We start from the raw sequence: 20,802 nt of genomic DNA on the forward strand, positions 1-20,802 counted from the left end.
AAATATGTGTTTATAATGACCCCACATTCACATTTTCTTGTTCCTCATTCCTTCTTGCCTTTCAGGCCTCCCACTTGGGATTTACCTTGCTTCTGTTTGAAGTACCTCCTTACGAATTTCCTTGTGAGAATCTGCTACTTACAAACTGCCTCAATTTTCATATTTCTGAAAGTCTTTATTACACCTTCACTTTTGAAAGTATTTAGGCTTGGTATAACAATCTAGGTTGGCAGTTATTTTCTTTTATCACACTGAAAATATTATTCCACTGTTTTCTATCTTCCGTTTATTGCTGCTGAGAAGCTAGCTGTTAGTCTGTTATTCTTTTGAAGGTTAATCTTTTTTCTCTGGCTAATTTTAAGATCATCTCTTTGTTTTTTCACTATGATGTGTCCTCTCTTTTGATTTACTCTACTTTGGAATTTTGGAATCTGTGGACTAAAGTCTTCCATCATTGCTGGAGAATTCTCTTCAAATACACTGCCCCATTCTCTCTCCTGTCCTTCTGGAACTCCAGTTATATATATGCTAAACCGTACATTCTACCCTCCACATTTCTAAACCTCTGTAATTTATTTTCTATTTTTTTAACTTTGTGCTACATGCTGGATAACTTCTTCTGACCTACTAAGTTTTCAAATTATCAGTTATTATATGTACACTTCTCAAAATTCAATTACGTTCTACCTAAAATGTACTGTCACTTTTTATACTTTCTTATTCCTTGCAGGTATTTCCAAGCTTGTCTTGTCTTTATTTCTTTACATATAATAGGCATAATTGTTTTACAATTCATATCTGATCATTCTAATTTCTAAGGACTGTGAGGGTCTGTTCCTGCTGTCTTTCTCCCCCGGCTAGTTCTCACTTGCAATGCCTTGTCTCCTGGTGGACTGGTTAATGCTGAGTGCTGCCTGCTGCCCCTGACTGATTATTTGCAGAGATTCTCTGAGGCCAAAGAAGAAGGTGTCTTTCTCTGGGAGGATTTGTAATTTGCTTCTTCCGAATACCTGGGAGTGCTACCATCCAGAATCACCTTATTATTTTTTTAATACATTCATTTATTTTATTTTATTTTTAGCTGCGTTGGGTCTTCATTGCTGAGCACGGGTTTCTCTCTAGTTGCAGCAAGCGGGGCTACTCTTCATTGCGGTGCACAGATTTCTCACTGTGGTGGCTTCTCTTGCTGCGGAGCACGGGCTCTAGGCGTGCAGTCTTCAGTAGTTGTGGAGCACAGGCTCAGTAGTTGTGGAGCACGGGCTCAGTAGTTGTGGCTCACAGGCTCTAGACGCAGGCTGAGTAGTTGTGGTGCACGGGCTTAGTTGCTCCGCAGCGTGTGGGATCTTCCCGGACCAGGGCTCAAACCCATGTCCCCTGCATTGGCAGGCGGATTCTTAACCACTGTGCCACCAGGGAAGCCCCAGAATCACTTTAAACTAAGTTCAAGGCTTGAGGTCTCTGGACTACCTCACTGATAATATTAATTTGGGCTACAAATCTGCCCAACAATCAGCCTTACATAAGCTCTCTCCATCATGATTCCCAAGGCTCATTGCCAACCAGCTGACCAAAGCCTTCAGAAGCTTTTTGGCTTAAGAGAAACCAACAGACTGGAGCCAGTGGTGGAAAGAAAGGGAGCCACGTTGGGGAGGTCTTACTTCCAGAATCCTTAAACTGGCTTTAAAGTTGCATGTATACATGTAAGCATTATAACAACACACCCTATGGTATAATTTTTAATGAGTAAGCCATTAAAGGAGATTTTAATATGTTTAGATGACTTTAGCAGGCATAGTTTTGAGAGACTAAGAAAGCAAAGTGTTGTGGATTATGAGATTACCAGATTATAAAGTTAAACCAAACTGTAACACAGCATAAGGACAATTTTTTTTCTTCAAATTAATTCAAAACTATTGCTGGGCTCTAAACTGAGATAAAATACCTTCTCATGCTGAATTACACTTGTATAACAAAAAAGTGGGTACCTACCCTTGTAAAGCCAGCCTCAATGAGGGACATTACAGATGACTCTTCTCTAACCGCCCTTCAAAAGAATACAGTAAATGGTTAGAGACAGTTTTTATCAATTACATCTCACATCTTTAACTACTCATTAATTTACATAATATTATAATTGTCACATAATGAGCCCCTTTAGATGAATTAGATTAACATACAAATCAAACGTATAAAGTTGAAAACAGTTTTCTGTTTTAGTTTCACACTAGGCTTTTTGGCAGTGTGTATTAATGCCTGAAATACAGAGATTACACTAACAGCCAGGACACAGGAGTGACTGTATATCTATTTGATACGTAAAACTTTTAACTTAAACTAAATTACTTCTGTTCTTTCCTTACCTCCAATTTTAAAATGAAATATAAGATTTCCCCCAATTATGTATAATTCAAATCTTCATAGATATTTGGAGTTTGAAGTCCCTAGGAAATACGCCTGGAAAACATTCATACTTTAGGAATGGAATTCTCTCGTGGTTTGCCTATTTCTAAAGTGAAAGGCAGTCCAAAATCACAAAACCTAGTATGAGAGTACAAACTCCAGCCATGAATTTAACTGCCAAAGTGAAAGAAAATAAGAAAGAGTAAAGAAAAAAAAGGCCCAACTAAAAAGGGTGAGGCCTGTCACAGCCCACAAGCTGTTATTTGGGCCTCTGTTAAAAGCAAACATTACACTGACACCTGAATTTCAACATCAAAAAAGAAGGAAAGAAGGAAGTATCTTACCTGCGTACTACACCAACAATAACTGTGTTTTCTGAGAGTTCTGATGATCTGATAGACCTTTAAAAAAAAGTTTTAAAATAAATTTAAAGCAATTCTTTAAAAACTAAATATACCTGAACGATTTTGGTAGACCAATTAAAGTTGGGGAGAGGGAGAAGGGAGAGCAAAAGATCCCTTCATACGCTGGAGTCACCTTCTTAGCTACTTGATCTTTCTCTCTTTGGAGGACAAACTCCTAACCAGTGGCCTATGGTAACCCTGACAATTATGGAGTGTGAAGATAGTGCAAATGATGTGCCTTCTACTTGTTTTGCTTTTTGTTAACCTAAGCTGTTTCACGTGGAAAATTTTCCCTACCTGGGGCTTACATGAAAGGGGTTACTCATCTCTTCCTACCAAAGGAAAATGCAAGTTTATGTATATTACCACTAGCTGATGGCGACAATTCCAGTGGGGGTGAAGAAGCCCAAGGGTCAGCTCTCCACTGTATTCTAAGCAGTGCAAAGAAGGGTTCCCAAGTAGAATGCAGGCAAAAACAGTAACAATAAATATTCAAAGCTTGGAAATGCAAGATATTCTTATCAGTCAGAAAGAGGAGAATCAACACCTGACAGGAAAAATTAAGAATGGAAGACTGGTTGAGAAAAGTAGGAGACACTGCTCCACTTAAATGACCCACGGAGTATGAGTCTGCCCGCAGGGACTGAATTTAACCTTCCGGAGAAGCAGCTTCCCAGAAAGTCACGGGGAATGAAAATCCAGCCAAAAGATGAGAGAGGGCAGAGATAAATGTGACAGAGAGGAGCAGGAGGAAAAGAAGTTGCTCCACTGGAGATATGCAATGGCTTTGACCCATCCTACCCTGGGGAAGAAAGCTGGCCTATCCAGAGAAGAAGAGCCAGGACACAGGGAGGGAGGGAGGAACTCGGCCCCTGGCCGGGAAGGAAGAGGACTCACACCGGAGGGTGACTTCAGACGGAGGAGATGGGAGAGGACTGGATCCAGACTGCCCCAGCCAAGTCAGAAGTGCGCTGGCCCCTGGACAATGTGTCCGGGATGAGACAAAGAGTAGCCCAGACTTACTGCCTTACTTCAGTTCTGCTGGTTCAAGAATCACTTGTGTCACTTCTGAATCACTAAACACGGAAACTGATTTGAGTGACTATTTCTCAATTCTCCCAAGGATGGTTCATAACATAACCATTCCAGATGCATAAGAGAAAAGTCAATTCATCATATACAACGGATGCCTCAGTTTTGGCAAAATTTCTCTGTAAAGGGCCAGATAACAAATATTTTAGGCTTTTTGGGCCATACAGACTCTGTCACAACTACTCAATTCTGCCATTGTAGCACGAAAGCAGCCACAGACAATACATAAACAAATGGGCCTGACTGTGTTCCCCTTTGCCTATCCCTGCCTCAGGGCACTGAGGCTTAATTTTCTCATGGAGCTCAGGGTGAGAAAGGCTGAAGTCCAACGACAGATGCAGACTAGCTCTGGGGTTGGGAAGTTGCTCAGGGATGGAAAAGCAGCCCTAGGGACCAGCCAGTCTCTCTCCTGGACCACGTAGCTCGTAACACTCTCTCTCTCGCTCTCTCTCTCTGTGTCAACACTTCTGCTTCTCCTAGGGTCCACTGTACTCCTCCAGCTTCTATTTGCCTACCATCTCCAGAGGGAGCCAACCTAAAGGGCACTGGCTACCTGGTTCTACCAGAAGAGCCCTCTTGAAAGGTCGCTGAAGGGCTTGCTGACCAGGTGCCAGGCCCTGGTTCAAACATGGTCTCCCTGCCTAGAAAATAGCCAAGCTCACCTTCCTGGAGAAGGAGCCATGGGAAGGGCTGTTTCGGCTCGGGAGGGTGACTGGCATGGCAGACCCTCACACAACAGACAAGGCCAGGTCACTTTTCAAACCTGTTGGCTAATACTCACCCTAGCACTAATCTTAGACAGGGAATGAAAGACATGGACTCACGAATGGTATTTCCATGACTTCTTAGGACACTGTAATTGTTCTTACATTTATACTTCTATCATATCATGAAGATTTAGAGGGAGAAAAGGCAATTTAAGTAAGCAGCCAGCCATTTCAAACTAGCTCTCATCTTTTTACAAGAAAAACAGAGATCTGAGTGGTATAATAGCAAGTACGCAACCACGTAGATGGTCTCAGTTAAGTAGATTTGAATACACAGATGAGGGGCACTGGGCTAAGGACAAAGTAGAAGGAAAGACCATGTTTCCTGGAGACAAGCAGATCCCTGCAAAGGAGGTCTAACACGGTATGAAAAGGCAGAGGTGTATTCTTAACTTTCTCTGGTCCATAAGAAGGAAGAACCGGCTAGAAAATAGAAATGTCAGGAACCCGGGTTGCAAAATAACACCCTTTACTTTAGAATTCATGAAAACTAAGAAAGAAATGACATGGCGTCATCAAAATATACACCCGGACATTCGGAAGGAAGATTTCAAGAAGTCAGAAAAAAAGATGGGGCGTGAGGGACTTCCCTGGCGGTCTGGTGGCTAAGACTTTGCCTTCCAATGCAGGGGGTGTGGGTTTGATCCCTGGCCAGGGAGCTAAGATCCCACATGCCTCCTGGGCAAAAAATCAAAACATAAAACAGAAGCAATATTGTAACAAATTCAATAAAGACTTAAAAAAAAAAAGGTCCACATCAAAAAAAAATCTTAAAAAAAGAGTAAAAATAGAAAGATGGGCCGTGAGTCTACAGCATGAGATTCTGAAAGGCTGCACAAGCATACTGGGAAGCTCTCAGAACCATGCTACCTGGTGAAACATTTGCATTTGATTTGGTTATGCACAACAGAAAACTCCAGAGAAAGTGGCTTAAACAAGACTTGTCTCCCACATGCAAGGTGTGCAGAGGTGAGCAGTCCAAGCTGCAATGGCACTCTGCAGCATCAGGAACCAGGCTCCTTCTGTCTTACGTTCCTCTATTATTGTCTGTACGTGGTTTCTTCCTCATGGTCCAAGACAGATGCTGAGCTCTAGCCATAACATCCACATTCCAGACAGCAGGAAGAAGGACATGCATATTCCCTTCATGGATACTTTTCAGAAGATGCACATGACACTTCCATTGGCCAGCTGCAAGAAAAGCTAGGGAATGCAGTATATTTTCTAGGTGGTCGTATTCCCACCTAAACACTAGATATTCTGCTATTAAGAGTAGAAATGGATATTGGGGGGCAACTACCAGTCTCCAGATACACTAGGAAACTACAAGTAATTCTGATGATGGTCTTGATACAAAACTAGAAAAAAGGCCACATGCTGGAGGCTTACTGTATGAACATAGCAAAGCTCTTCAACGACTTAAATTTTACAAAACCACAACTCCATTACCTGTACTATGCCACTGTTCCCTCTGCCACGTGGAATGAGTTTCACATTGAAAAGAATGGAATTTACGATAGTAAAAAGGATGTTCAGACCAAGGTAAATCCAGAGATTGTTATGAAAGCACCCAGCACTCTGCGTTCAATCTTGCTTCTGCATTCAACACAGACTTTTTTTTAAAAAACATCTTTATTGGCATATAATTTCTTTACAATGTCGTGTTTCTGCTTTATAAAAAAGTGAATCAGCTATACATATACATATATCCCCATATCTCCTCCCTCTTGCGTCTCCCTCCCACCCTCCCTATCTCACCCCTCTAGGTGGTCACAAACCACCGAGCTGATCTCCCTGTGCTATGTGGCTGCTTCCCACTAGCTAGCTATTTTACACTTGGTAGTGTATATATGTCCATGCCACTCTCTCACTTTGTCCCAGCTTACCCTTCCCCCTCCCCGTGTCCTCAAGTCCATTCTCTACACCTGCGTCTTTATTCCTGTCCTGCCCCTAGGTTCATTGGAACCTTTTTTTTTTTAGATTCCATAAATATGTGTTAGCATACGGTATTTGTTTTTCTCTTTCTGACTTACTTCACTCTGTATGACAGACTCTAGGTCCATCCACCTCACTACAGATAATTCAATTTCATTTCTTTTTATGGCTGAGTAATATTCCATTGTATATACGTGCCACATCTTCTTTATCCATTCATCTGTTGATGGACACTTAGGTTGCTTCCATGTCCTGGCAACTGTAAATAGTGCTGCAATGAACATTGTGGCACATGACTCTTTTTGAATTATGGTTTTCTCAGGGTATATGCCCAGTAGTGGGATGGCTGGGTCGTATGGTAGTTCTATTTCTAGTATTTTAAGGAATCTCCATACTGTTCTCCATAGTGGCTGTATCAATCTACATTCCCACCAACAGTGCAAGAGGGTTCCCTTTTCTCCACACCCTCTCCAGCATTTATTGTCTGTAGATTTTTTGATGATGGCCATTCTGACTGGTGTGAGGTGATACCTCATTGTAATTTTGACTTGCATTTCTCTAATGATTAGTGACGTTGAGCATCCTTTCACACCAACACAGACTTAATTCTGTTAACTTATGTTGGGTTTCTACGCAGTGCTTTACTTCCTCCATCTCCCTTTATAAAAATCTTCCCTTTCATTACAGAGCCCTGCTCCTGTTGCACAGAGGACTAGCTCTTCATTTCTTCTGAGGACACTAAGCATATGTCTTCTAAAAGGTTCTTCAGTTTCTTATAGAAAACAATTTTCTTTGTCTTCAGGCTGTTCTTTCCCCCTCCATAATTTGGCAGCTTTTTGGTCCCCTTCTTTATCCTTGAACGGGAGCAACATCCACCCAGGCAGACTGTCTGCAGCAGAGATGGTCAGAGGAGTCTCCCTTGCACCCCCCTTGGGGTTAGCAGCCGTCCTCCTCTGAGGTCTGGACCTGCAGATCAGGTCAACAGGTGCAAGTTCGTGCTCAGAGAGCGCTGCCAGCAGGCATGAACGGCTCTGCTGCACAGAGGGGACTCCTGGCCTGCCCTCTGCCATTCTCTGGCTAAACCTGACAACTGATGCAGTTTGCTGTTTTGAAACTGCAATATGTGAAGGAATGTTCCCAGGCTCCTTATGCCTCTGCCCCTTCTTACAACATGGTAGGAAAAACCACGTCTTTGTCCATCTCCCTCTGCTCCCTGTCTTGGGTTCCTAGTGGATGTAGAAAGTAAATCACAGAAGTGATGGTGCTCGGCTCTGGTCGGTGCAACTCCAGCTTCCCAGGCTCAGCAGGACACAGTGGGAGTAAAGCAAAGCCTCTTCCCACTTCCTTCCTGCAGGGCCATTGGAATTTCAGCTTCAGAGGCTGAAGTATGCAGAGGACATTCCAGGAACAGGCTTCTTTATTGGTCCCCATAGCACAAGAGATACAGTGAGAATCCCTGTCCTTTTCAGTCTCCCAACTTCTGACATATCTGTCATCTTATCTTTGGTTCGTTCATTGCTGTGGTCAGTTTTTGTCTCTACAGAAAGTTGGGAGGAGGCCCTGACCTCAGCCTCACAGCTGGCTGACAGGCCTCCACTCCTTCCATCTCCTTCTCCACTCTCCAGGCGGCAGCCACAGTGCTCTGGCAGTGCACTCCGGACACTCCCCTGCATAGAATACGCAGACTACCCCAGGGTCTCAACTGCCTACAGGGCAGACTCCAAAGCCTTTGGCTCAGCACACAAGGCCCTCCAGATCAGGCTCGTCTGCTGCTCCAGCCTCACCCTGAGGCAGGGCCCGTACCTGCTGGATCCAGCAGCCACCTGACACCAGGCAGAGGAGCACCCTGCCCGGTCCTACACATGCTGCTTCCTCCACCCAGAATGTTTTCTCCACCGTCCTTCCTTCCAGAACTCCCGCTTATCCTTTGGGACTCAACTCAAACACCCCCTTGTGAAGCCCTCCGAGACACAGGCACCCGCAGCATACCTCCTCTGTGGGCATCTATGAGCTGTGCTGAAATCGCTCGCTTGCCCCTGCCAACAAAAGCATTTGTTCCTCAGAGGCAAGAACGATGTCTTATTCACCTGTGTAGCTCTGGTAACAAGCACAGTGTCCTGAACCAAGAAGATCTGCCAACTAGGGTTCTCTCAACTGGTGAGTTTGAAAATATCGCAGACACAGAATATCTAACCTCTAGGAAGGCATCTGATAAGGAGTGTAAGGAGTTCCACATGCCCCCAGTAGAGAGATACAGCTGAATGCTAAATCATTTAGACACATCAGCAACTGATGAAAAACCCTTCACAGGGGGTGTTGATCAGGTATCCCAAAAGGAAGAAGAAGGGACAGACGGGGCTCTGCCAGGGCTAAGGTCTCTTAGTGAGCAGTGTAAGTGGAGAGAGAGGGCGAGCAGGTTCAGGAGGGACGGCCTGGAAAGATTCCTTGAAGGAACAGTCCACAGTGGGCAGGCACCCTTAAAAGGGATGATCTTAAGGGAGATAAACCAGGTAAGGGCCAGAACTGAGATGAAACTGACTAGGAAAGTAACTCAGGGCCCACTCCTGCCTCTAGAAAACTCACTACAAATAGCACAAGGACTCCCCCCCACCCCCTGTCCTCCAAATCCTCAGCCAACAAGACAGAAGTGACGTGGCAGAACACAGCTAGCAAGAAAGACTTCCGATTCCTGGCCAGGGCTGTGACACAGCTGTCAGGAAAGGAGCGTGACCGGGGTGCCTTTGTAGAGGTCTGCTCTCTGGCTAACACGGGGGTGACGGCTCTGCTTACTCTACCCTCACCTACCCAAACCCGCGAGCTTCTCGGTTCGGGAGCCACGCCTACAAGAGGTCTTGATTGGAAGAAGGTACTCGGAGGAGGCCTCCTTGATGGGGCTGGAATATGAACCACACTCTGTGAGAAGCCGCTGACGGCAGTGAGGATGTGCTCCAACCAGAAAAGACCACTCCTGTCCTCAAATGTTGGAAATCTGGGGCCAAATATGGACAGAGCTGGACTCAACATGGAGGAGAACTTATGAAACTCAGAACTCTCCCTTGGGAAACCCTAACCCCCATCAGAGGCTGGATGGAGGGTGGTGGGGACTTGGTAGAAGACATGCACTCATGACAGTCTAAGCTTCTCTAAAACCGCACGTTAAGCAACCCAGGTCACTTTCTCTGTTTTAAAACTGTATAAGTTGTAAATTTATAAATTTGCTGAATGAGTTACCCTATTTGTTTAGAATATTCCCAAAATGTGTAACAACAGTACTTTCTCCTCCTTCAAAAAGTGGAGCATAATTGTATGTTATGTGTACCTTACCACAATAAAAAAAAGTAGACCATAACTACCACAACTTAGTTTTTCTTTTATAACACAGGACGGTCTAGCAGAGCCATCTTTATGAGTATGAATGTCATTGTCCAGCACATACCTGTGGCCAGGACAAGACTGTGAAGGAAGCCAAGTTGTCCTCAGCACCTCACCCCCCTTCACCTTTTCTGTTTGGGCTCTTTGGCTCTCCTTAGATATTTCTCCGGCCTAGCAGCAGTCTACTAAGACTAAAAGCACCACGTAACTAAGATATTTTCTTCCCTTCCTCTGAGTGCTATCCATCAAATGCTACAGAGTAGGGATCTTGGAAACCAAGTGTTCCAAATTTACAGCTGAGAAAACACATCCTCAGAGAAGACAGAGAGTTACCCAAAGGCAGCTGGGCAAGGGAAGAGCCGAGCATAGGACCCAGGGTCAGAGCTCTCTCCACATCTCCACATCCCTCATGGGTGTGCTGTCAGATAACACGTCAAACAAGTCTGGGCTACAGTGACAATGGCTAACTGCCATCAACCAGACAGAAACAGGAAAGGAACACAGGCAGCATGGCAGGCAACACAGAGCAAGGCCCGAGCAAAGCTTTACTGGAGGTGGATCGCACCTGGGTAAAAGCCACCTCATCTGACTACCTGAAAGGTGAACTCTCAAGTACATGGAAATCACCATGTACCTGTAAACAACCTTCTGAGAGGATGTCATTTTCCTGTCAGCTCACTTTTTAACTCCTGTTATATTTGGTTTTCAACCTTTTCTATCTCCTAAAGGTCAACATTTAAATGTCCTTAAAATTAATGCATTATAAAATTTTACATTATATTGAAATTATGATTTGTCTTCCCCAACATAAGTTTTCTTTCAAATAAAATTGATATTTCACTTTCGCCTTGCTTCCATCAGCAGCAAATGACTTTCTTTAGAAAGTACTTTTCTTAGATTTATGTCTGCTACCCAAATTCTCTCATGATATTGATATTCTGCAAGTATGAGAAACAAGGCACATACACCTAACATTAGAAGACAATTTTCAAAATTTTTATAACTTTAAAAACATCTAGAAAACTATAATAACTCTTGTTGCAGTACTATGCAGGTGACAGTTGTGGTTAATTACATACAGGATTTCATCTTAACCCTTAACGGTTCACATTCAGATTTTCTTACTGTTTTAAGCAAAGCAAAACAAAACAAAAGAGATAGAGATCCCTCCCAGAAATAATAATATTCTAATGTCTTGCTTATTTTATTTGCATGGAAGGCAACTTAAAAGACACTGAATTTAACCTAATGTATTTGGGGCTGCGTTTACTGTCACAAATGCCAGCGGGACTCTTGAGGCCTGAGTCTCAGGCTTACCTGCACAGCACCTCCCCGTCCAGCTGTTGGGGATTTCTGTGGTCAATGATGATGATGTCATGATGTTTGTCCAGGAAACAGGCAAGGGCCGTCTGAGCCTCCTTGATAACTGTACACTTAAACCCTGCTTTTTCACATGCCCTACAGAATCCATTACACTGCTTATCTTCTTTGGGAAACACTAAAAGTACCTGAATCAAAAAAGCATGAACACTTTTAAAAAAAAAAAAAAAGAAAGGTGCCGTTAGAATTGTCATTTCTTAACAAGCCACAGAAAACTCCCAAGTGTTTTCAAGGCAAGTACACAGATGTGAGCATAACGATCTGTTGAGTAAATCCTTTTCCTACATGTAACCCTGGGACGTTATCACTCAGCTCCCTGAAATGAGTGCTATTCTATCTGTTCTTAGTCTGGAAGTCAGTGCATGGATCATAGGCTTATTTCTTTTGCTAATAAGCCCACTGGAAGAACTCAACAAAGACTTGATTAAGTACTTTATCTTAAAACTGAATCAATTAAAAAACACAAATATTTATTTTAGTTAACAGTAAGTTAACTAGGTAAGTCCTTAGATGGCAAACACCAATATTTCAGTCAAACTTCCAGAATACTTAATACTTTAAATAATACATTTAAGTATTCTGACTCAAGACTTTATGTAATTCCTTCAAGTTAAAAAAAAAAAATTCCTTTGATTATAAGAGAGGAGACTTAAAGTAGACCAAAACGTTACAACTCAAAAACTGCCCGTTTAGTGACACAAGAATAGCACCAGGTGCAAGAGACAGCTGGCTGTCCTCCTGCCTGGCCTGGATGGGCGAGGCCTGCGTCTGCTGCCCTTTCCCCTGCGCTGCCAAGCCGCCACGCCAAACCTGGGGCAGGAGCGCACTGCTCCATCCCTTCACACTCAGACTGACTAACGGAGGGAAACTGTGGTATGTTGTACAGTCAAGGTGGGACAGCCTAAGGGAAAGAGACTGCAAAGCTGACAGAAACCCCATTCCCCAAGACTCAGTCCCTCTAAGCTTACCCAGGTGCATAAATACCACAAGTGCAAAGAGTTAAGAGAGCACATTTCTTCTGTGCTGCACAGCATGTGGGATCTTAGTTCCCTGACCAGGGATCAAACCCAGGCCCCCTGCATTGGGACCGTGGAGTCTTAACCACTGGACCACTAGGGAAGTCCCAAGAGCACATTTCTGCCAGTCCTTTTCACATTTTAAAAAATGTAACAGTGAGCATGCGTTTGTGTACAGGAAGCATCAAGTAACGCTGGAGCTAAATTTCAATTGGTTATTTTAATATTTTGGATTAGAAAATTTATAGATATTTTCTCTCTGCTAAAGCTGATTCAGTAACAGTAGACCATGGTTTTACTCTCTACATTGGAAAATTTCAAACCTACAAAAAGTCATGAATGACAATAAATGCTAGAACACCCTTCTTCTAGTTTCATCAATTGTTAACATTTTGCCACCTTTGCTTTCTCTCTCTCTCCACATACATACTACACACGTACACACACACACACAATTATACATATTATTTTATTGCTGAACCTTTTAAAGTAGGTTGCAGACATTTCATCTCTAAATACCTCAATGTGTATTTCTAAGAAGAGTACATTCCCTGATATAACTGTAGTACTGCTATCAAGTTCAGGGAATTCAACATTGATCCAATATTTTATCTAAAACAGAAGATTATTTTCAATGTATAACTTTAGACCCTCTCCCTCCCCGTCTTTAAAGAAAATCAAGGTGAAAATTACAGCATGGTATATTATTACCTGGAGCTGATCTGGATGAAATCTCATGGGGCCAAATTGTATATCAGCTACTGCTACCTGCAAGAAAAAGATCTGCTTAAAAATGAAAAGAGAAAAAAAAAAAAGATAAGCTTGCTTAAATTTTTCTCTCATCAGTGCCACAGATGAAAATGAAATTTCTACTCTAGAGAAAAATTACGTAAATACTTATTAGACACAGGGATCTCAGTTATCTCCTTATAAACCCCAGGAAAGGTGGAGAGCAGAGAAGGACACATAAAATGAGTCTGATCCCAGCTTTTCTTTTCCTAGCTGTGTGTGACTCTAAGTGAATCACCCAACCTTCGGCCTCAATTCCTCATGTGTTAAAGAGATCACGTGAGATTACAATATAAAGAGCCCCCAATGATTAGACACTGAATGAACATTGGTTTCTTCCACGTCTACTCCCATCTTTCCCCTGATGGACAACGAAATCTTACATCTAAAATGGCACACAAAAAAAAGAAATCCAGCTATCAGAACCATGGGACCTCAAAGACTCCTTGTTGAGAAACGGTTAACACTTTCATTTTACAGACAAGCACGGTGCTTATCAATAAATGCTTATTGGGAATTTCCCTGGTGGTCCAGCAGTTAGGACTCTGTACTCTCACTGCTGGGGGGCCCAGGTTTGATCCCTGTTCGGGGAACTAAGATCTCACAAGCCTCGTGGTGCGGCCAAAAAAAAAAAGAAGCTTATCTATTTGAGAACTTAACACCAACACACAAAGATAAATACAGTGTCATAACCAAACCCCAACAAGTAATAGAATCATAGCGCCAGTGGAGGGCTCAGCATATACTGGGCACTGTGCTAAGGGCTGAACATACGTTATCTCGCTGAACCTTTGCAACATGCTGAGAGTTTACTTTGGAAAGCTGAGGTTCCAAGTTCTTTGTTTAAGGCCACACAACAGCAAGTGGCATCTGGGATTCCACTGACCAGTCTGTTTAGTTTTATAAACTGTGCTGCAAACCCAGGGCCACTGGAAGGTTTGGGAAGTCTGTGCACTGCACAAAGGAGCACAAGGGAGGGAGAATGGAGAGCTAAAATCCAGCCCCAAGCCATGAACCCTGGCCTTGGGTTGCTACCTGGAGGAAAGAGACACATTTTGCAATTTTTCCAGAAACACTGTATATATGTGTTGAGGGGATCCCTACCCTACTCCAGGCCTCTGGGTGACGGGTGTGATTTCATACCTAAAACACAGCAGCAGCAGAACTAGATCTATAAACCTTCCCACAAGATACTTCCTAACTGCCTGCCACCTCCCATCTCTCCCCTCAAGCAGTGATCTCTCCTACAGTAAACACATGCAACAAAACCTGCTTAGTGATGGAGGAAGTCCATGTATATTTTTAACTGCTAGAAGCTGATGTCTACTAATTATGGGACACTGGTTCAGTTTCTGATTTGCTTTGTAGTAACTTCATCTCTCAGAAGGTGTAGAATGAGGGTCGCTACTACTCTAGACCTGAGACTGAGGAGGAGGGCTTTGCAGTAGGGTGGAAGGGTGAGCACAGACATCCCACAGCACCGTCTATCCTCCAGAGCTGGGCAGTCACCGGCCTCATCAAGAGGCACAGCTGGATGCCAAAGCCAGAATTTCTGACAGAATATGATCCAGGAGGTCCAAGAGAGTCTTAAAAGAGAGAGATGTGCTCTACGTAATCATACTCCCACAGAGCAGTGAGAAGGAAGGCGAGAGGCACCGAGAGAGACCAATCTGAACAATGACTATTTTGTTGGTTTTTATGAACAAAGTTTAAAGAAATGAATGAATGAAAGAACAAGAAATGATACAGGCCTACTGCTTGGAGAAGACAGTGAAACTACTCAGGAAAAAGAAAGAGAAGGAAGAAAATGACAGGAAAAAGAAGGGAAATCATTTTGCTGATTTTCTACAGTGTTGGGGCAGGGTGGAGTTGCACAAAAGAAACCAGAAAACCCATCAACAGGAGCGCTGTGCCACTGCCTAGGATGAAGCGGTTGCTGGACGGCACTTGGGTCCTCTGTGTGAAACAGCGGCTGCAGCCTCTCACAGAGGATACTCATGAAATTTGCTATGAAGGATCAAGGAGACAAAAGATAAAGTCTGAACGGACAGAAAGAAAATATTTATAAATATCGTAAAAACATATACTAGGTCACAAAGAAAACTTTAAAACATATTCCTTGTACAGCCTTTATTTCCAACCATAAGGCAATCAAACCAAAATTAAAAACAGAAGAAATACCCCCTCCTTGGAAATTTTTAAACTCATGTAACTGCCAGATCAGAGAGGGAAATGCAAACTATGCCTACAGATTGCTTGGAAAATAATAAAAATGAGAATGTCATGTAATAAAACCTACAGGATACTAGTAAATTTTACTCAGAGGCAAAATTCACAGTCTTAGATCTTTCTGTCATGAAACAAGAATTAATATACTAAGCTTTCAAATCACTAAATTTGAGAAAGTCAACAGTACAAACTTAAGGAAACCAGGAGGAGAAAAATAAGCTAAAGGCTATAATAATTAATAAAACTTTAAAATGTTAACGACTAGCTTGATTTTAAAAAACACATACTATATAGTGTCGGTCACAAGCTGAGGGATGAGATAAAAGAATGGACGGCTATATGCTAACACACATATATGCAATCTAAAAAAAAAAAAAGTGGTTCTGAAGAACCTAGGGGCAGGACAGGAATAAAGTCATAGATGTAGAGAAATGACTTGAGGAAACGGAGGGGGAAGGGTAAGCTGGGACGAAGTGAGAGAGTGGCACTGACATATATACCCTACCAAATGTAAAATAGATAGCTAGTGGGAAGCAGCTGCATAGCACAGGGAGATCAGCTCATGCTTTGTGACCACCTAGAGGGGTGGGATAGGGAGAGTGGGAGGGAGACGCAAGAGGTAGGGGATATAGGGATATAGGTATACGTATAGCTGATTCACCTTGTTATACAGCAGCAACTAACACAACAACATAAAGCAATTATACTCCGATGAAGATGTTAAATAAATAAATAAATAATAAATAAATAAAAAGAATGGACAGCTAAGGGCAAAAGTCTCATTCTTCCTGGGAAAACAATTCTGAGTACATGGTCTACACCCAAAGTGGGTGAAATAAGTTTTACAAACAAAGGACAGAGTAACTTTATGATCTCAACTTGTAAAAATAACTCACCGCCGCATTAATTCTAAGAAATAAAAGAAGCTATAGATTAATGTTTTTAAAGAGCATGGATTCTACTTCAGTATAATTTTAGCAGTATCATTTTAAAACATTAATGTTTCAGCAATTCTATTTTACCATTGAATACTTTCTTTATTTACTTAACTAGATTGCATTTTAACCTTACATCCTGTCTACAGGGTATATCCGGCTCTCAGGACCTCTGTCAAGTGGTGTCCCAGCAGAGCCGGACAATTACTTACCACTGCCCCCCCCAAAATAACCACCACCAGGAAATCTGATGACATTACTCAGTGAGCAGACGTCAGCAGTGGGCCCTCAAAGAGTAAACAACTTCCCGACTGCTCTGGATAAGGGGATCGGAACTACTAGAATTCGTGCATTCATCCTTTCTTTGTATATGAAAATCAGAATCAAACTGACCTAATGCTTCAGGCCATAGCCCTCTTAATAATTATTTATTTTTCACATTAATATTTAGAAGGGAATAGTCATTTTCAAATCAGTTTTAATAACAGCTTTCAGTTTCAAAAGCAATTGATATTTTTAGGTAACACAGGAGCAATAATATATTCATGAACTGATATCAGTAATTATACAAGTTGTTGAATTTAGTCTTTTGGGTTTTTAAATATTTATATATTTATTAAGATTTATTGTTAAAAAAGACTGTTAAATTGGGATATCAGATAAGAATGATGTCTGTTTGTATTTTATTATTTTAAAGTAATTTTTTGTTAATATGGCTGATGGAAATCTGAAATACATTATTATTAGACACCCTGATGAACCACCTATCAGTTTTCTTTTGTTTGCCTAACTGACCTAACTGCGAGGCAAAGTTACTATGTTACCAATCTTGATCACCAGTGGGGGTACGAGAGGAAAGAGATATATAATTCCAACCTGTCTAAATATTCTACTCCTCTGACCCTCCCTTATCCCTTGCCTGCTTTTTTTTCTGCAGCTTTAGTTACCATTTGCCCCACTACATATTTTATTCTCTTCTTATTAAAGGAGTGTCTCTCCCATGAGAATGCCTACAAAGACAGGGATTATCTGCTTTATTTATTGCTATATTTCCAATACCCAAAACAGTGCCTAGCACATGGCAGACATTCAAAAAATACTTCTGAATGAATGTTTGCTCAACAGCTAATCTTTTTTTATCTCTGTATTTAAATTTTTATTTTATTAAGTCTTTTGAAAATGTAATATATTTATTTTTTAACATCTTTATTGGAGTATAATTGCTTTACAATGAGCTAATCTTTTTGAACCAATCATTTATCTAAAAATCATACTCATACCAGCTTATACATATACACATGTATATAATATAGCACTTCCAGTTTTCAGAGTATTTTCATATATATTTTATATTGTAAAGGAACAGAAAGGAAGGAAGCAATCTTAGGAAAAGCCTAAGCACTAGGAACCACAAATGAATCATGTGATCTTTTTCCTACATCCTTTTATTAGAAACAGAAAGTTATGCTGATTTCAATTTATATTAATTGTTTACAAACCTAGGAACTATAGCAAAGACATAAATCAGATTTTGTCTTGAGCCGTATTGTCCCTCCAGGCTTTCCCTGTACAGCCAGTGGCCATCTTGTCTCTCTCTGGGCAAAGAGTGGTAAATTGATCAAAGGGGCACAGCCTGGACAAGAGTCAGGAGACACCAGTTCTTAGGTGGGGAGAGTCAAAATTAACCCAGACATTTGGGGACCACCTACTTACTATGTTATAAGCCAAGCACAGAGGTAGGTACTGAGAGTGCAAAGACCAAATGCCTACCCTGTCCTGAGTAGGAGAAGGGGAAAACGTAAATTATGACAACATGGTGCAGATTTAATAAAGAAAGAAGGTGTCTAGTATGTGCTAAAGACTTTGCTTCCAATCATATTTAAATCCAATTTAGTCCTTACCCTATGAGTAAGGGAAGCTCATTAACTCCATTTTATTGATGACCAAACTGAAGCTCAGAGCCATATTATTAAAGCGCTGGTAAGTGGCAATGGTGGGAACTGGGCCCAATTCACAGGAACTTAATTCCTGTAGTCTTTTTTTTTTTAAATAATATATTTATTTATTTATTTTTGGCTACGTTGGGTCTTCGTTGCTGTGCACAGGCTTTCTCTAGTTGCAGGGAGCGGGGGCTACTCTTCCTTGCGGTGCGTGGGCTTCTTATTGCAGTGGCTTCTCTTGTTGCGGAGCACGGGCTCTAGGCGCGTGCGCTTCAGTAGTTGTGGCTCGCGGGCTCCAGAGTGTAGGCTCAGTAGTTGTGGGACACGGACTTAGTTGCTCCGTGGCATGTGGGATCTTCCCAAACCAGGGCGTGAACCTGTGTCGCCTGCACTGGCAGGTGGATTCTTTTTTTTTTTTTTTTTTTGCGGTACGCGGGCCTCTCACTGTTGTGGCCTCTCCCATTGCGGAGCACAGGCTCCGGACACGCAGGCTCAGCGGCCATGGCTCACAGGCCCAGCCGCTCCGCGGCATGTGGGATCTTCCCAGACCGGGGCACGAACCCGTGTCCCCTGCATCGGCAGGCGGACTCTCAACCACTGCACCACGAGGGAAGCCCCCTGTGGTCTTTTCATGCCTCACTGGGAAAGGCCTAAAGTTACCTGACCCTAACCTGTATCTAGCTGAAATAAGACCAAGAACCTGGAAAGCAGCATCCATTCATTTGACAAATCTCTGTTGAACACTCACTATGTATCAGATGGTTTCCTAGGCACTGGGCATTCAACAGAGAACAAGACAGATAATATTGCTACACAGCAGGGAGGGGTTTGACGGAGAGTAACTGGGTTGCTGTTTTGAATCAGAGTCAAGGAAGGCCTCTCTGAGGGGGAACTGTGGAAGGCGAGATCTGAATGACGAGGAGTCAGCCACGCCAGGAGTGGAGGAGGGAGCACCAGGCAGAGCACAGGACCGAAGGTGGGAACAGGGTGGACATTTGAGGAAAGGAGAGGGAAGAGTGCCGAGATGAGCTCACGGCTAGGCAGGAGCTGTAAGATGCAGAGCTTTCTAAGCCAGAACAAGAAAACTGGGTTTTATTCTAAATTTCATGAAGAGCCACTACAAAGTTTTATACAAGGGAATAATATGATCTGATTTTTATTTTTTTCAGATCCCTTTGGGGACTTCCCTGGCAGTGCAGTGGTTAAGACTCCATGCTCCCAATGCAGGGGGCCCGGGTTTGACCCCTGGTCGGGGAACTAAAATCCTGCATACTGTGCAGTGCAGCCAATAATAATAAGAAAATAAATGAATGAATGATCCCTTTGGCTACCTGTGGAAAACAGTCAGTGAGAGAGTGAGAGTAGAGGCAAAGAGACAGTAAGGAAGCTTCTGTAGTAGTCCAAGTGAGAGACGATGGTAGCCTGGCCTAGCAGTTGCCACGGAGATGAGCAGATGAATCTGGGGTGTGTTTTGCAGGTGGAGTGATCAGGACTTGCCAATGGACAGAACACAACCAAATCCACCGATTCCAAGACCAGAATTCTGATATCTGACTTGAAGTTTTACGTCAGTGCTGTGTGGAAATTTGGGGTTCTGCAGGGCATCCTAGTAGAAGCTGGTGTGGATCTGCTTGGTCCTTTCCAGATCCACCCACAAGATGGCACCAAGATCTACCCTGAGGCAAAGCTCCATCCCAGCCGCTTCCCCTGGTCCTTCTCCCAGAGCAAGCAAAATACTCCATTATCCATCCTCAATGTCCCAGTCTCTTTTTTCTCCCCTTACCTGGTCTTAATATGCCCTTCAGTCAATTTAAACAGCACATATTTACAAGAAGGCTTTTATATGTTACCTCAATTGGATGCCAAAATCAAGTCACATGCTAGGGTGAAACAGTTCAGGTCCTTTTTTCCCAAACCCATAGTGCTGGGCAAAAAATGGTGTCTGGATTAAATGAACTATTTAAAGAGCTTATCACGGGGCTTCCCTGGTGGTGCAGTGGTTGAGAGTCCACCTGCCAATGCAGGGGACACGGGTTCGTGCCCCGGTCTGGGAAGATCCCACATGCCGCGGAGCGCATGGGCCCGTGAGCCATGGCCGCTGAGCCTGCGTGTCCGGAGCCTGTGCTCCGCAACGGGAGAGGCCACAACAGTGAGAGGCCCGTGTAACACAAACAAACAAACAAACAAACAAACAAATAAATAAATAAATAAAATAAAGAGCTTATCACAATTCCTGACAGTGAGCAAATGCCCAATAAATTCTAAATATCTACAGAAAAGGTTTTCCAAGAAGTTTTTGCTATGAAACTATAATTTTACACACACAGAAGCATTTTTAAAACTATATTTTTCCAAAGAGCTATTTCTTTCAGAGCACTTAATCTCTAATAAGAACCATTAACATCACAGTACCTTGAAATACTGTACAAAATAGGACCCACTTCTTAAATATTATGTTAATGTAGTTGATACAGGGGACAAATAAAGGTTTTCTAGAAACCCTGCAAGGAGACTGCCTCGGAAGGTGAAAACAGAATCAACCC

General features: G+C 42.6%; 1 protein-coding gene across 7 annotated transcripts in view; it reads right to left on the minus strand.

Moving 5' to 3' along the window:
* PDE8A (phosphodiesterase 8A) overlaps positions 1–20,802 on the minus strand; it is a 137,968-nt gene that overhangs the window by 55,524 nt on the left and 61,642 nt on the right. For all 7 annotated transcript variants that reach the window (XM_060157867.1, XM_060157847.1, XM_060157876.1 and 4 more), the window contains 4 exons: positions 13,078–13,134; positions 11,288–11,478; positions 2,745–2,801; positions 1,990–2,044 (listed from right to left, as the gene is read on the minus strand). In XM_060157867.1, the coding sequence (XP_060013850.1) occupies positions 1,990–2,044; positions 2,745–2,801; positions 11,288–11,478; positions 13,078–13,134 (360 nt within the window). The remainder of the gene's footprint in view (positions 1–1,989; positions 2,045–2,744; positions 2,802–11,287; positions 11,479–13,077; positions 13,135–20,802) is intronic.

This window comes from Lagenorhynchus albirostris, chromosome 1 (assembly GCF_949774975.1).
Source record: "Lagenorhynchus albirostris chromosome 1, mLagAlb1.1, whole genome shotgun sequence".
Classification (NCBI taxonomy): domain Eukaryota; kingdom Metazoa; phylum Chordata; class Mammalia; order Artiodactyla; family Delphinidae; genus Lagenorhynchus; species Lagenorhynchus albirostris.